The 17,388-nt window shown below is 41.1% G+C and overlaps 1 protein-coding gene across 1 annotated transcript; it reads left to right on the top strand.

The window, feature by feature from the left end:
- The first annotated feature begins 7,672 nt into the window (after positions 1–7,672).
- Tspyl5 (testis-specific protein, Y-encoded-like 5) lies at positions 7,673–11,681 on the top strand. The gene has a single exon (NM_001085421.1). It carries the CDS (start codon positions 7,759–7,761, stop codon positions 8,977–8,979), a length of 1,221 nt encoding a protein of 406 aa, NP_001078890.1. The 5' UTR covers positions 7,673–7,758; the 3' UTR covers positions 8,980–11,681.
- The last annotated feature ends 5,707 nt before the right edge of the window (positions 11,682–17,388 follow it).

Here is a 17,388-nt window from a genome sequence, read left to right as displayed (position 1 = left end):
ATACCCTAATACCAATGAACAAATAAACAAACTATGCTCAGTAAGTAAGGGCTTCATGCCTATTCTTCTAAGCCCAGTCTATACCCAACAAATGTGAGACTTCCTTATAGAACACTTAGTTTTGTTTGAGCAGTAAAATTTACTTGGAATATACTATGTCTCTTCATATTTTCTTCCATCGTCATGTTTTTCTTGTTCGTGTGTGTGTGTGGGGGGGAGGTTAGGTGTATGTGAGTGCAAGTGCCCACTGAGATCCAGCAAACGAAGTTGCATCTCAAGGAGCTAGACTTAAAGCACCCATGAGCCTCTGACGTGAGTGAGAGGAGCTTAGATACTCTCAATTGCTGAACCATCTTCTCAGCCCCTTCCAAGCCTTCTTTGAATAGTTTTTGATAATATAAAAATTATAAATAGATTAGGTAGTAGGTATGGTCTAGGCAATAACATTGTAGTAAGCATGTATTTTCATAATTTCAATATTTACACAATTTGAGTAAACTTAAATTGGCAATTTAAGTGATTCAGATAGATATAAACTATGCAGTCATTTTGAATGGTCTTTATTTATTTTTATGACTCAGGGACTAAGAACTATCCATCATGTCACTAGTGAAAAGATCTGCTGTGTATTTCCTCTCTTTGATGGTCTCTGCTGGGTTCATCTGGACTGACTGGTCTTTGAAATCTCCTACTTCCATGTATATATTAATGAGACATGTCCCCTACAGAGTTCTTTATTGTTCTTTATTCTGGACCATCTGTGGGTACATTGCAAGACCCAATTAGACTATCAGATCATGGCCAAACTTTGTGGTTTTCTTGGTTCAAAGAATTTATGGCTGTTCTTCTCTCCCTTTCAGGGTTCTGAGGCATGTGAATAGGGTCAATAGTGGGCATGTCAGGCCATTTCAGAAGCCCATTTATTGATGTTCCCCCATATGCCCCATCACACTTCTTTGGCTTTCCTTTATTGGTGGGAAGCCCTTGGGTAGAATTTGTTTGAGCTCCATTTGTTGAGAATGATTTTTACTTAATCTCACATCTCTGTCTTATGGAGGAAACGTGGTGGAGCGGGCTTTGTTGACTCTTCAAGGGTTAGGACCCCTGGAGGGTCAGTGTGTGAATTCCTTTTTTGAGATTCTATTCCAGTTTGCCAGTCTCTGGATCTCCTCTAAGCTCTTTAACCTCAGACTGGATAAAGGTCTTTCTCTTTGTGCGATGAAGAAATAGCTCAATATTCACAACATGCTTTATTTTTTCTATTGTAAATGTTACAAATCTATGCACTTGCAGTTCATGAAGACAATTTATGATTTTCCATATATACACATATACATATTGTTCTAGTTATAGGTTACTATTGCTATGATAAAACATCATGACCAAAAGCAAGCTGGGGAGCAAAGAGTTTATTTGGTGTACACTTCTACATTCTAGTCCATCACTAAAGGAAGTCAGGATAGCAATTCAAAATCAGGGCAGGAACCTGAAGGCAGGAACTGATGCAGAGGCCATGGAGAGGTGTTGCTTACTGTCTTGCTTCACATGGCTTGCTCAGTCTGCTTTCTTACAGAACCCAGGAATACTAACTTATGGATGGCACCACCCACAATGGGCTCAGCCCTCCAACATCAATCACTAATTGAAAAAATGTTCTACAGCTGGATCTTATGAAAGCATTTTCTCAGCTGAGGTTCTCCCCTTTTAGATGGCTCTAGCATGTGTCAAGTTGTCATAAAACTAGCCATCACACACCACACACACACACAGAGACAGAGAGAGAGAGAGATTATTTATGTTGTAATAGCATTGAAACATAAACGTACATATATATGTATAATATGTATATATGCATATGCATATTTATATGTTTAAATGCTATTATGCTTTTCCTTCTCATGGTCCATTTTGGAATTCAAACTGATACATTTAGCTTAAAATTCTTTTTTTTCCCCAGATTTTTCTCCTTTTCTAGTTTAAAGAGTTTTTTTTTAAGTGTTGGTGTTACAGAATAAGAGATTCCAAGAAAAAAAAAACACACATGGAAATACTTTAAAATATTCTACAGCTGCTTATGTGAATGAACTGAGATAAGTTTGGTGGTCTACTATGGATTTTAGACTTTGGAGGATCTGAAAAAGCTATGAACATTGTTTAAGATTTTAAGTTCAGATAGTTTGGATATTTACCATAAGAGGTTAAATTTTTCTCTCCTTTTCTTGGCTTTGAAAATATTCTCTTGGCACTGCTTTCTTTTCCATGCCCTTCTAGAATCTGGAGGTTAGCTGGCAAAATTCCCCACAGCATGCAGTACTCACTGCCATCCAATGAGGCTGGAAGTGTCTCTTTAGGGAAGCAGAGAAAAACTCCATTGCTAAAAATGTCAAGTCTGGCATCCTGAAACTCTGCTAGTGAGACTGTGGGAAATGTTGTTCCCTTGCCTGGGGAATAGATTGGGCAGCTGGGATATCCTTTTCCAAATTCATTAATTTCTATGATTTGAGGAAAGTTGACTTTAAAAGGAACAGAAGGAACCAGACTTTCAAACAAAAGCAAAACCTAGTTATAGTATCTTGCCTTATTTTTAAGTTTCTAGTAAATATTTGCCAATAATAAAATACCATAATAATAAGAATTGTGTGCATGTAACTTAGGAAGAAGTTACAACATCTTTGATCCCTTGAGTACATGATAAATTTATATTTATCTAATGATAGTCAAAGAATGCTTACCACAAATAGAAAAGAAACAAAAGGGCTATGTTCCCCTTACTGGCTGTTGAGAATAAACTCATTCATGTTGATTATGGCAATGTCAAGAATATTGCCACAACATTTGATAAATTTATAACATTTGATAAGTACTTGCTGTATATATTATGTATATGTTAACCTATGCATGTAAATAGATATGCATGCATAGATATAATTTTGAAAATACTTGTTAAAGAGGAAAAGAGCAATTAAAGTACTGGAGCAATTAGATTTTCAAGCTGTAATTTGACACCATGGGCCACTAAGGAATAACATGATGTTGGAGTTGAAATGCCTTTGTGTGGGTGGATACTTCATTCCTCCTTAGAATAGGGAAGAAAATACCCATGAAAGGAGTTACAGAGACAAAGTTTGGAGCTAAGACAAAAGGATGGACTATCCAGACACTACTCCACCCAGGGATCCATCCCATAATCAGCCACCAAACCCAGACACTATTGCATATGCTAGCAAGATTTTGATGAAGGGACCCTGGTATAACTGTCTCATATGAGGCTATGCCAATGCCCAGCAAATACAGAAGTGGATACTCACAGTCATCTATAAGATGGAACACAGGGCCCCCAATGGAGCAGCTAGAGAAAATACCCAAGAGCTGAAGGGGTCTGCAACCTTACAGGTGGAACAACAATATGAACTAATCAGTACCCCCAGAGCTCATGTCTCTAGCTGCATATGTAGTAGAAGATGGCCTAGTCGGCCATCATTGGGAAAAGAGACCCCTTGGTATTGCAAACTTTATATGCCCCAGTACAGGGGAATGCCAGGGCCAAGAGTGGGTGGGTAGAAGAAGGGCGGGGGGAGGCTATAGGGAACTTTTGGGGTGGCATTTGAAATTTGAAATGTATATAAAGAAAATATCTAATTAAAAAAAAAGAAACATCAACAGAAAAAAAAAAAAAGAAATACCTTTGTGAAGAGCACTTTCTGGCTGTGTAACATTAGAGAAGCTACTGAACCAGTTTGTGTAGCAGTAACCCCATCTTTAAATGGGAGAAATAATTGTTTCTTCCCCATCAGGTAGCTATGGGGATTACATGAGTTAAGACTTGGCATTGTATAAAGTACAAGTAAACGTGAACTTTCATCACAATTACTAGCATGTGTAAAGCTCCATACTTGGGGCTTCAATAGATGAAAATAAAAAGATACATAGTCCCTTTTACACAGTTACCTATCTGAGTAGGAACCTAAGCTCCAATCACATAAAATTTGTTATTAATACTCATGAAGAAAAATCAGTTCATCACTGTAGACTAGCCTTTTAAATGCAAAAGGTACAGGGACTGGGGGACCCAGGTCAGAGCATTTCTGTACAGTGTGCTAGCTAGTGTCTCATTTGTCTCTACTTACCTGATGCTGATCTATGTGACAGTATGAGACAAGGCTCATGGTAGATTGTACACTAAACTGTGTTTGCACTGGCCTGGCTGCTGCTAATCCTGCAGTGGCTCAGCCTCTAGTGAGTTATACAATGCAGGTACTGATGTTGGATTATGACTCTTCACAACAGAGATGTCTTAAGCCTCAAGTGCTCACAGAAGTGCCCCAATTTGTAGAGGGATACCAGTTACTTCAACTCACTATTTATCTGAGATTTAGAGTCCAAACTATAATTATCCAGTTTAAGAAGCAATTCTGTGGTGTCTAACTGCTGAACAAATAGTACAGCGAGCCAGTACCCTGTGAGATCCAAGTCAGGACTGTTTACTGTAGTCTGAGCTGAGCAGGAAAAGCATGATGAAACATGGTTAGGAAAGGCCTTCAACAAGGATTTAAGGTGATCTTTGAACTAATTAATCCCTATTAGTCAAATAGCAATTCTCTCAACTCAAAATTTTCATCTGTCACTCCAGATTTTCACTTATACATTGCCCCTGAGGAGTCCTCTGCAACAAAAGAGAGTTTTAGTCAAATGTAGAGTTTAATATGTTCCCACAGATTGATTTAAGAAGATAGCTTTTACCAATAGCTTTGCTTCTGTGGAGAAAAGGGAGTATTTTGAATTTAACACCTCAATTATAGACTTTCTTTTAAAACTCTGCTGAAGTTGATCCTTTTGAATCAATGATTAAGTGTCATTTGTATGCAGAAACTGAAGATACGGTGAACATAACAGAGACCATTTGTTCATGGAGGTGACATTCTGGAGAGGAGACAAACAATAAACCATGGGTCCCTAAGATGACTCAGCTGTGCTAGCCTGACCACCTGAGTTCAACCCATGGAACACACATAAACACAAACAAACAAACAAACAAACAAACAATACCAGACACTCTGTGCAGTGTCTTGCACTGCATCTGCAATCTCAGTATGCCTATGGTGAGATGGGAGGCAGAGATAGGAGAAATGTCCAGAAACTCTGGAAAGACACAGAGTACACAGAGCAATAAAAACAATAAGAAAGACTCAAACTCAAGAGAGCCTACTCCCCAAAATTGTCTTCTGACTTCCACACCTGCACTGTTACAATTACACTAACACACACACACACACACACACACACACACACACACACACACACAAACTAAAAAAATGTGTATTCTTTAAAGTTTATATATAAAACCCCCAAACTACTGGCAGAGTGTAGGAAGTTGATAGGTATGATGGGAGACAAAAAAATAAAAAGCATAAATGGAAAAGAGTTGACCATTTCACACGTGTTGGCTTTAATAGTGAGAAATTTAAGTGTATAGGGCCTCAGACCACATGTGGTAGACTGAGCACTTGAAGGAAGCACCAGAATAAAGGTTCTGAGGCAGGAGACCAGAGTATTGGAGAAAGCATAGGACAGAAGGTTAGAGGGGAAACCTGTCAGAGCTGGAGCTTTGCAGGCAACTGCAGGCCTTTTGAGAAAGTTAGAACTCACATGTATTGGTTAGTTACAGTTATTACTTAGTTTCAGAGCAACCTCCCCAACCCCGGCTTCTACACTTAAAATTTAATGTGTATAAAAGCTGCCTAAGGAGCAAAATGCCCATGTAGGGAGATACAGAGATAAAGTATGGAGCAGAGACTGAAGGAAAGACAATCCAGAGACTGCCCCACCTGGGGATGCATCCCATATACAGTTACCAAATCTAGACACTATTGTGGATTCCAACAAGTACTTGCTGGCAGGAGCTCCATATATCTGAGAGGCTCTGCCAGTGCCTGACAAACACAGAGGTGGATGTTCTCAGCCAACTATTGGACTGAGCACAGGATCCACAATGAAGGAGCTAGGGAAAGTACCCAAGGAGCTGAAGGGGTTTGCAGCCCCATAGGAGGAACAACAATATGAACCAACCAGTACCCCCAGAGTTTCCAGGGACTAAACCACCAACCAAAGAGTATACATGGACAGACCCATGGCTCCAGCTGCATATGTAGCCGAGGATGGCCCTGTGGCATATCAATGGGAAGAGAGACCCTTGGTCCTGTGAAAATTCAATGCCCCAGTGTAGGGAAGAATTCAATGCCAGAATAGGGAAGCAGGAGTGGGTGGGCTGGTAAGCAGGTGGGTAGGAGGGATGGGATAGGGGGAAACAAGGAAAGGGTATAACATTTTAAATGTAAATAAAGAAAATATCTAAAATAAATAAAAATAAAAGCTGGCCGAGAGCTTGTTAACATTTAGTTGCTGATCTAGTAGTTCTTGTGCACCTTGAGCAAGCTTCCATATCCTGCCCAACGGCTAGGCTTACTTCTCTGTTTTTCACTGCAAGGGTGTTGTGGTGTTTGAACCTGGAAGATCCACTCAGAAAGTTTCTCTTCACATTTGTCATGCATTCCCTCAGTACTCATGGTGCTGTAGCCCTGCTATAGGATATGAGGTTTCTTTAGGAGTGCCAGACAGGTTTTCTGGCTGATTCTCTGTAGGCTATGAAAAATTTCTAGGGCTCCCTCCCTCACTACTCCTGTAAACCCTCTGTCTCAAAAATCTCACCTGGAAATCCTTCTCTACTCCTAGAATGGTATTTTTATTCTATGTGTGTCCTATCCCAATTACAGGAGCTTGGACTCAGGCCTGTTATTTCTGGCTCTGGACTGGGATTCACAGCGTTACTCTGTGTAGACCTGAGGCAGCTGGAGGATTTGTGCCTAGGCAAGGAGTTTGGAATTTGTTAACATGCTGAACAGCTTAGGAGTCACCATAGCCATTTGCAAAGGGCCAACAGATTATGGTAGCATGGTAACATAATTAGGCCAAGCCTTTTTCTCCTTCGCTGTATAGTCTCCAGAATGTTCCTTAGTATCCCTCTCCTCTCCACCTGCTCTTCCTCCTCCTCACTAAGGACTGAATCCTCCTCCTCACTAAGGACTGAATCCAGGACTTCCCACATGCTGAGTAACTGTTTTATCACTGAGATGTAACTAACACCAGCCCTCAGTTGCCATTTTATCAGGAAACTGGGAACAAGAATACCTCCTTCAAGAACAGAGATAATGTAAAATTAGTATTCAGTAAAATGCCTTGTATGTTACTTTTTTATTCTTTCTAAGTCATTTTACATAAATATTATGGTTCTGGCTTTCACATTCCCTAGAGTTGAATCGTTGGGACAAATCTTACAGTAGAATAATTATGTAATGAGACAGACATGCCGATGACCAATTAATTATGAGAGATGTCACAGAAAATAACAGAAGAGGAAAAATACTTAGAAAATTGATGGAGACGGTAGTGGGTGCCTTTACGATGTCACTGTAGGAGCAATGGCTCTGTCTTATGAACCCCTGGGGACACGCTTGCTATCAATGATAGGAGATGAGTCAGCAACACTACCAAGGCCAAGCACAGGTGGAAACTAACTTTCTAACTGCAAAATAAGACTAAGGGCGTGTAGCATGTGAGGGTGGGCTGGTACGCAGCCGCTGAGCGGAGCCAATCACTGGGTGCAGTGGGTCCTGCCGTGGTGACGTCACGGTTGCCATGGAGAGGCCAGCTTCGTAGAGACCCTGGGCTGGTAGCGGCTTTGAAACCTTGTTCTCTGGCACCATGAGCGGACGGAGTAGGGGTCGAAAGTCTTCCCGCGCCAAAGGCCGGGGCAAAGGCCGGGCCAGAGCCCGGGTCCGGGCCGCTGCGGAAGACGCCTGGCACGACGAAAAGCCACCACAGAGCCCGCGGCTCGGGGAGGACTCCGCGGCCGCGCAGGTGCAGGCCGGCGCAGCTCAAGGAGGCGCCGAACCAGCCGAGCTGCGGGAAGAGGCGGCCTGCCGCCTCCCGCTGGACTGCGGCCTGGCGTTGCGGGCTCGGGCTGCAGACGAGCGCGGGCTGGCGGCCCCTGATCCGGACCTGGAGAGGGCCCGTTCCCTCGCCGAGCGCCTGACCAGCGACACCAGCTTCGTGGGAACCGTGGGAGCCTTGGCGAAGCTGCGACGCGGCTCCCGCATTGGAAATCGGCGAGTCCCCGGGAGGAAGGCCCCAGATACTCGGAGCGCCACGGGGAGGGGACCTCAGGCCACAGTTAGTGGGAAGCCGAAGATGGCCTCTGCGGGGTTGTGCGCCGCTGCTCCAGTGGGGGAGGAAAAAAAGATGACAGAGAAGCATGCTGGGGCAGGGTCTCCCGCGACAGTGGGCAGCATGGATACCCTAGAGACGGTCCAGCTAAAGCTAGAGACCATGAATGCACAGGCTGACAGGGCATATCTCAGGCTTTCACGCAAGTTTGGCCAGTTGCGACTTCACCACTTAGAGCGCCGGAACCTCCTCATCCAGAGCATTCCGGGCTTCTGGGGGCAAGCTTTTCAGAACCATCCCCAGCTGTCAGCTTTTCTGAATACCAAAGATAAGGAGGTATTGAGCTATTTGAACAGACTGGAGGTGGAAGAACTTGGCCTTGCCAGGTTGGGCTACAAAATCAAGTTCTACTTTGGCCGAAACCCCTATTTCCAAAACAAGGTGCTCATTAAGGAATATGGCTGTGGTCCATCCGGTCAAGTGGTGTCTCGTTCAGCTCCAATCCAGTGGCTCCCAGGCCATGATCTACAATCCCTAAGCAAGGAAAACCCAGAAAACAATGGTAGCTTCTTTGGGTGGTTTTCAAATCACAGCTCTATTGAGTCTGACAAGATTGTTGAGATAATTAATGAGGACCTGTGGCCCAATCCTCTACAGTACTACCTGATCAGTGAAGAAGCCCGTGGAGAGAAAGGAAAGGAAGAAAGGCCAGGTCCAGCAAAACTGAGCCCTGCACCTGCAGTGAGGCAGCCCAACTGATCCGACACAGATCTCCCTACCACCTCTTGCTGGACCTGTTAGGCTGACCACGTGGGTTTGGTTGTCTGCCTTCTGTTCATACCATACATGGTAGCCACTTTGGACTTATCTTCAAGAATGTGACATTTGTGATAATATTCTCTGCTTCCCCATGACCTCACCTTGTCACAATAGTGTTGCATGTGTGACATTCTCACTGTTTGTGTATCAATCACTTCTGATATATGACTTTCTCTACACTATCCAGTCCCTGTTCTTGGCTCTGGCTCTTCCCACTTTCCTTTCACCTGGACATTCTGAGTCATTGTCCAGATGGATATTCAAGCTATGCTACTTCATGGCCAGTCAGCTGGGCTTTGTGTCCATTTTAAGCATGCATGTTATCAGTGGCAAGATTTTTCTATTGCTATCACAAAATGAAGCCAGTGCTTTTATTCTGTGGGTATGGAGACATCAACCAAGGTTCTTCCTATTTTGTTTCCCACTTCAGCCTAGGTCCAGCAGACTACTGGTGTGGATGAGGACAAGGGAAAACAAGAATATGTTCTGTTCACATCATACATCTCTTCTTGCCTCATAGACAGCCTGCTAGTGAACCCTCATCATGGTCTGGCTATGCCTGACTGCAGTCAGTCCATTGACTGTTGGCTAGGTGGGTGTTATTGGCTCCATCTTGCTTATCAAAGACCTCAAGAACTGCCTATGGACCCAGGTACCTTCCCAATGCATGAGCTACAAACCCACCTTCCCCAGACTTTAGAAAACCTACTGCTTGTCAGATTGGTGGGCAGCCTGGCATTTGTGAACATATGCTTGTTGCTCTCATGTTGTGAGCCCTGAGAAGGGTAGAGCTTTGGACCACATCTTTATCAACTGGGTATCTGTGCCATTTCTCTTATTCCTTATTCCTTGCTAAGAAGGGACAAGAAGGAATTTTGAGGAAGAGAGATTTTTCATTTCTATGCCCATGTTTACGTCACACCTTCATGCAACTTAGTCTCCTTCCCTATCAACCTACCTTGGGACTTCCTACTCTCCTTATGAACCCTCTCCCAGCCTTTTAAAATAGCATCACAGTGCAGACAAAAAAAAAATCATCAACCAGACTTTTCTACATACAGTTAGGGAGGCAGAAAGAGGCTTCCTTTGCACACTCATGTAGTAGGCTGAGATAGGATAAAGAAAAACCAAAAGGTCTCAAGAGAGTCTATGGTCAGACATAGGTCCTGAATCCTGGCTTTGTTCAGTAGTTCTAAAGTTGTATGCATCTGCTAGAATTAGAAACCCTAAGGCAGCAGTGTTGTGGTCTCTTGTGTCTTCTGTCTGTTTCTTTTTAAGTCCCAGGGGCTTCTTCCTTTTGTCTCATTTGATAGCCTATGCCACTGGGGTCCCCAGCCCCCAGCTTTCCCACTCAGTAGTGCTTTGCTATCTTTGTTTCTTAGCCCAAATGTACTCACTATGGAAGAATCCCAAGGTGTTACTGGGGACAGGACAGGCAGAACCTGTTCTAGATATTTCTGGTAAGTGTGCAGGCTGAGCTGGACCATCTCTACCAAAGTTTGTCTGTGTTCTGACTTATCTTCTTTGGAAAGTAGAACTCTGTAAGCCAGCCCCCATGCTGGTATGGAAGACTTCATTCTTACCTTTGTGAGGGGGTCCTTGAGAAAATAGGCAAGGGAATCAGGGCAAGATAGGTATGAACCTGGTATTGAGTGGGTCAGTAAAACTTGATAGAAATGCATTGTGATGCTGCAGAGATAGTTATCCTATCTCTTAGTGATGAAGGTGACAGAAGAGACCTTACTCAGGGTTGGGATGGGAGAGTTAAAGGTGTATGTAAACAAGATGCCAGGTCAAGGATGGATTCAGAGTTCTGGGCAGTCTTCATCATCGTTAGTTAATTTCTTTTTTTTTTTTTTTTTTTTGTAATTACAGAAACAAACCAAAAGTAATGTTACTATATTGGGTAGAAGTTACATCCTAAAGTGTGTAAGATTATGCTAAATGCTGAGTATTTGTCCTCTAAAATCTTACCACATTTTGTATTTTTGTCTAATGAGGAAAACAGAGCTGTATAAGTTTGCTTTTGCTATTTATTATGTAAATTTCCAAAAAATAAGAGTGAAGAAAGTGGTGCCTGGACCCTGTGTACCTTGTAGCTAGAAGCAATGAGTAACCTAATGTCATCTGTATCTTCTTCCTCCTGCATTTTTCGTGAAAGTCCAAGTGCATATACCAGTGCAGCTGGATCTACTTTGGGAGACTGGGGCATTGAGCTGAAATGTGCACTCTCATGATCACAATAACTCCACTAATGTGAATTTTGTGTGAACTGATGATATTTTTAGAAGTGGGACTCATAAATGAGTCTTCACAATTAGTGGAACTCAAAAGAGCATTGGTGAGGATATTCTGCCACAGATACAAAAGAAGAGACCATTATGTTGTAAATCTGCCTATGACCCTGATGTAAGGCACTTGAGACCCTTTTCTCCTTTGTAACATAGAGACTTGTATGGACTGTTAGGGTTGCTGTGTTCTGTGAAAATAATCAAATACAACATAATCTTTTCATTAGTTTCTGTAGTTGATAATTTGATATCCTGGTAATAATGTGATTATTTCCCTGTTCCTAAGTGGCATAAATACTTGCAAGTGTGCATGTACAATGGAAAAAAAATAAAAAAAATATTCTTGTGTCACCATTGTATTTAATATTACAAAGTAATAATTGGAGGGTTATGAGGCGGGAGCTGAGCAGAAGCAAGGAGTGAGTGGTGTATACTAGCCTAAGTAAGCAGGTCCCAGGCCTCAGGCCTTTGCCTGACCAGTTACACAAGAATACTTAAATCTTGCTCCCTAGACCCTTCCCAGAGCCTGATATTTTGTGTGGCTCTAGAGGAAACAACTAGTATTGCTTATAATGAGTTTTCCAGGCACTTCTCATGGGAATTCAATATTTCTAACATCTTGTAGTGAATTTGAATTACGTGGCGAATCCTGTTAAGTAGATTTTGATTTAGTAGTCAGGCAAGCTTCCAGGTGATTGCTTGCTGGCGACATAAGGACTGAACTTTGAGTTGCAACTGAGGTGACCCTAGAGGCCCTTCAAAGAAATAATAAAAAGAAAATTGAAAAAATATTTAAGTCCATTCAAACTAGAGTAATAGTGTTCAACCATGGTTGCATGTTAGAATTAATGGGGAGACTTAAAACATACCTCTCCTAGCTTCACATAAAGACCATCTAAGTCAGAATGAGGAAAGAGATTGGCCTAGTCACAAGTAACTCCAAAGGCTAACTCAATGTAGTGTCTTCAGAGTCAGGCTTTCTGATGCTGCTCCTTTCACACCCAGAGAAAGGATAATTTCCATCAGAAGCCATCCTCAGTAATGACCAAACACCACAGAAAATGATTAGAAAAAGAGCTTGGTTTTTAACTGACAAGAAAGTGTCATTTGAGGCTGTCATGGTAGCTCCATAGGAAAAGGTTCTTGCTAAGCCTAAGGACCTGAGTTTGATCCAACTCAGTGAAGTGGAGAACCAACTCTTGCAAGTTGTCTCATGCATATCTCGCGTCTCCTACAAGACCTTCACATGCATGCCACTGTGTACCCATCCCCCATACAGTAAATATAAGTGTGATAAGGAGATTAACTTGTATGAAGGTAAAGATGCTGCATACAAGGACAGGCAGTTTTTGGAACATAGTAGGTGCTGCAGTGTTGGATGGACAAATAAATGTTGGTAAGTGTATTAATTATTTTGATTGTTTTATATGTACATCTATATTAGTTTTCTTCCTGCACAAAGTACCACAGGCTAGAGGGTTCAAAGCTAAAGAAAGTAATCCCTCAGTTGATGCTCAAGATTAAGGGTTGCCAGGCTTTCTTCTGAGAGCAGATTTCCTTGGCTACAGATAGATTTCTTTGTGTGTTCACATGACCTTTTTTGGTATGTCTTATGTCATAACTCATCTTCCTAGGACTCAAGCCATATATTACTGTGGTCCACCCTAATGCCTTTAACTTCCATTACCCTTTAAAGAATAGTCTCTTGATAGTCTGAGGTGCTGGAATTAGGTCTTCTGTGTGAATGTGGTAGTGGTAGAAGAACATTATCTAGTGACACCATTGTACAATGTAAATGCTTTACATAGTATCCAAGGCTTCTTATCATGTTCCAGGTACTTTTACAGTAACTTTATGGGGTTTAGCTTAATTCTTTCCATATTTTTATAAGATATAAGGAGTTGGAATAAAAAGAAAACTTAGAAAATCATTTGGGCCAGATCCCAGCATTAAACATAGTCTGGTTGAAAAATCCACACCCATTCTTACAGCTCTTAAATGTAAGTCAGTTACCAGAATATGCTCTCACCCACTTTCAACTATTTATAGACAGATTTGGGAATAAAAATATTTTTCAATATAAGGATGACAAACCCAGACTGAGACCTTAAGAAATGAGGAGCTGGTGCCTGGGCTGGAAGTTAAGCTGGCTGTGTGTAGGTTAGGGGCAACAGCTCTGGGGCTCTAGCTGACTGTTTGCTTAGGAAAATGCAGGCCTCCTGTAGCTGTGTCTCCAAAGAGAAGTGGGGAATGAGAATCTTTTTGTGGATTTCCTGTACTTGAATATTTTCAGGTAATTAGAAAACACATTTGCTTATTTTGTGTGTATTCATGGTGTGAGTGTACCATACCAGGTGTAGTGGTCAGAATTGTCAAATTTGGCAGAATTGGGTCTCTCCTTCCACCACTTGTGTATTGGGGATTGAACTCAGGTTGTCAGGCTTGGTGGCAGGTGTCCTCACCATCTGAACTATCTCATCAGCTGTATAAAACCCAGAGTTTTTCTTTAAGCATTTTTAACATAAGTGTTGTGTTAGATTCTCCTCCAGTCTCACCGTCCCCACCACTGTCTTTCCAATCCTCCTGGTAAGTCCCTCAGAGTTTTCTCCTAATGTCTCATTTACCCTCTTGGTCCCCTTCAGCACCTCTTTTTATCTGATGCTCTCCTACCTAGATATTTTAGGTTTTATTCATATTTCTAGTCATCACTATGCATACCTGTATACAAACTAGGATCCATGGAAAAAAGAACTGGGTATGTTTTGTTCTTATGAGTCTGAATTACTCTGTATAATATATTTTTCATATCCATCTATTTTTTGCAAATTTCAGTTTTTTATGGTTGAATAAAATTCCATTGTGTATATGTACAAAATTTTCATTATCCATTCGTCTATTGAGGTATATCCAGATTAGTTCCTTTTCTGATTGTTGTAAACAGACCAGCAGGCAAATATCTCAGAGTTTTTTCTACTTGCCAATATGTAGAGTGTAGAATGAGGAGGCAGCTGCTTGTTTTTTTGTTTGTTTGTTTGTTTCTTTTCAGGCAGGAGCCTACAATTAGAATTTATGCTGAATCCTCGTGGCATTCCATTTGGGTCCCATCTAATTAGATTTATGTTCCTGCACAGTTGCAAAGCCTATATTTTCCAGCTGGTGCACTTAAAACATTCTGTTGATCAATTTTCTGTTACTATAGTGGAATATTTGAAGCCGGATACTGTTATAAGAGAAAAGGTTTGTTGCTTATAGTTTTGAAGGCTTTGGTTCAGGTCCTCCTGTCTGCTTCTCATTATGGCAGGTGACATCATGGGAGGTGTATGAGAGAGAAATCACATGATAAAATAGAAAGCTAGGGAGTTTCAGGAATCAGACATATCACAACTTTTTTTAATATCATTTTTTTAATTAACAAAGTTTTAAATTTTTATTGTTGGTATTTTTACCATAGTTTATAAAGCAATGTATACCTAATATAATGAGAAGAAAAGACAAAACAATAAATGATAAAAATAAAAAGACCTCAGGAATGTACATCTAATTGACATCTTATTGCATTAATCAATAGGTGTGTGTTTTGTAAACCGTGGCTATGACAGTCCTGAGCAGGAAATATTTTCTGTTTAAGCTGTAGTAACTTTTTTGATTATGGATCATCACTTTTTTTTCCTGTGACAGATTTTTTTATAATTATTTTAAATGTATTTGGAACGACTGTCTCAAAGTAACATGTAGCTTTCCGGAAAACAACTTCCCCCTCTCCCTCCCCCTCCCCCTCCTCTTCTTCCTCTTGTTCTTCTTCTGAGAGGAAAGAGTTTATTTCATCTTATATCTTACAGTACATTATGAATGGTAGGTAGTCAGGACAGGAAAACAAACATGAACTTGGAGGCAGGCACTGAAGAAGAGGTCATGAAGGAACAGAATTACTATCTTGTATAGACTGATTTCTTCTTCCAGTTGTTCAGGGATGGCACTTGCAATAGTAAATCATCAGTTAAGAAAATACTCAATGATCTTTTGCCTACTAGATAATCTGCTGGAGACTTTTTCTCAACTGAAGTTTCCTTTTTCAGTTTGACTCCTGTTAGACTATATTTGATTTAAAAAAAAAAAAACAAAAAACAAAGAACGAAAGGAAGGAAAAGAAGGAAAGAAGGAAGGAAGGAAGGAAGGAAGGAAGGAAGAAAGGAAGGAAGGAAGGAAGAAAAGGAACAAAAAAGACAAAAGAAAGGAAGGACAGAAATAATGGAGAGCAGGAGGGCAGGAAGAAAGGAAGGAAAGATTTTCTCAAAGAACCAGCTCCTGATTTTGTTGATTCTTTGTATAGTTCTTTTTGTTTCTACTTGGTTGATTTCTGCCCTGAGTTTGATTATTTCCTGCTGTCTACTCCACTTGGGTGAATTTGCTTCTTTTTGTTCTAGAGCTTTCAGGTGTGCTGTTAATCTGTGTATGCACACCTGAAGTAGTATATGCTCTCTCCAGTTTCTTTTTTGGAGGCACTCAGAGCTGTTAGTTTTTCTCTTAGCATTGCTCTCATTGTGTCCTATAAGTTTGGATATGTTATGCCTTCATTTTCATTATATTCTAAAAAGTCTTTAATTTCTTTCTTTATTTCTTCCTTGGCCAAATTATCATTGAATAGGGCATGGTTCAGCTTCCATGTATATGTGGGCTTTCTGTTGCTTTTGATGTTATTGAAGAACAGCCTTAGACCATGGTGATCTGATAGGATGCATGGGATTATTTCAATCTTCTTGTATCTACTGAGGCCTGTTTTGTACTGATTTTATGGTAAATTTTGGAGAAGGTACCTTGAGGTTCTGAGAAGAAGGTATATTCTTTTGTTTTAGGATGAAATGTTCTATAGATATCTGGTAAATCCATTTGGTCCATAGCTTCTGCTAGTTTTTCTGTGTCTCTGTTTAGTTTATGTATCCATGATCTGTCCATTGATGAGAATGGGGTGTTGAAGTCTCCCACTATTATTGTTTGAGATACAATGTGTGCTTTGAACTTTAGTGAAGTTTTTTTTAATGAATGACTGTGCACTTGCATTTGGAGCATTGATGTTCAGAACTGAGAGTTCCTCTTGGAAGATTTTAGCTTTGATGAGTATGAAGTGCCCCTCCTTGTCTTTTTTGATAACTTTGGGTTGGAAGTCCATTTTATTCGATATTAGAATGGTTACTCCAGCTTGTTTCTTGGGACCAATTGCTTGGAAACTTGTTTTCCAGCCCTTTACTCTGAGATAGTGTCTGTCTATGACACTGAGGTGCTTTTCCTGTATGCCGCAAAATGCTGGGTCCTGTTTACATATTCAGTCTTTTAGTCTACATCTTTTTATTGGGGAATTAAGTCCATTGGTGTTAAGAGATATTAAAGAATAGTGATTGTTCCTTCCTGTTTTTTTGTTTGTTTGTTTGTTTGTTTTGTTAAAGGTGGAATTATGTTTGTGTGGCTATCTTCTTTTGGGTTTGTTGAAAGAAGATTACTTTCTTACTTTTTCTATGGTGTAGTTTCCCTACTTGTATTGGAATTTTCCGTCTATTATCCTTTGTAGGGATGGATTTGTGGAAAGATATTGTGTAAATTTGGTTTTGTCATGTGTCTTAGTTAGGTTTTTAACTACTGTGAACAGACACCATAACCAAGGAAAGTCTTATAAAAACAACATTTAATTGGGGCTGGCTTACAGGTACAGAGGTTCAGAGGTTCAGTCCATTATCACCAAGGTGGGAGCATGGCAGTATCCAGGCAGGCATGGTGCAGGCAGAGCTGAGAGCTCTACCTCTTCATCCAAAGGCTGCTAGTGGAAGACTGACTTCCAGGCAACTAGGGTGAGGATCATATGCTCACACCCACAATGACACACCTACTCCAACCAGGTCACACATATTCCAAGGCCACACCTCCAAAGGTTGCCACTCCCTGGTCCATGAATATACAAACCATCACATCATGGAATATCTTGGTTTCTCCATCTATGGTAATTGCGAGTTTTGGTGGGTGTAGTAGTCTGGGCTTGCATTTGTGTTCTCCTAGGGTCTGTATGACA

This window comes from Mus musculus, chromosome 15, assembly GCF_000001635.26.
Source record: "Mus musculus strain C57BL/6J chromosome 15, GRCm38.p6 C57BL/6J".
NCBI classification, from domain to species: domain Eukaryota; kingdom Metazoa; phylum Chordata; class Mammalia; order Rodentia; family Muridae; genus Mus; species Mus musculus.
Note: the sequence above shows the minus strand (reverse complement) of the source record. Positions and strands in the feature narration are given on the sequence as shown.

What these genes read in the sequence shown, in the direction of transcription:
- Tspyl5 (NM_001085421.1), top strand. Translation starts at nt 7,759, where the DNA reads ATGAGCGGACGGAGTAGGGGTCGAAAGTCTTCCCGCGCCAAAGGCCGG.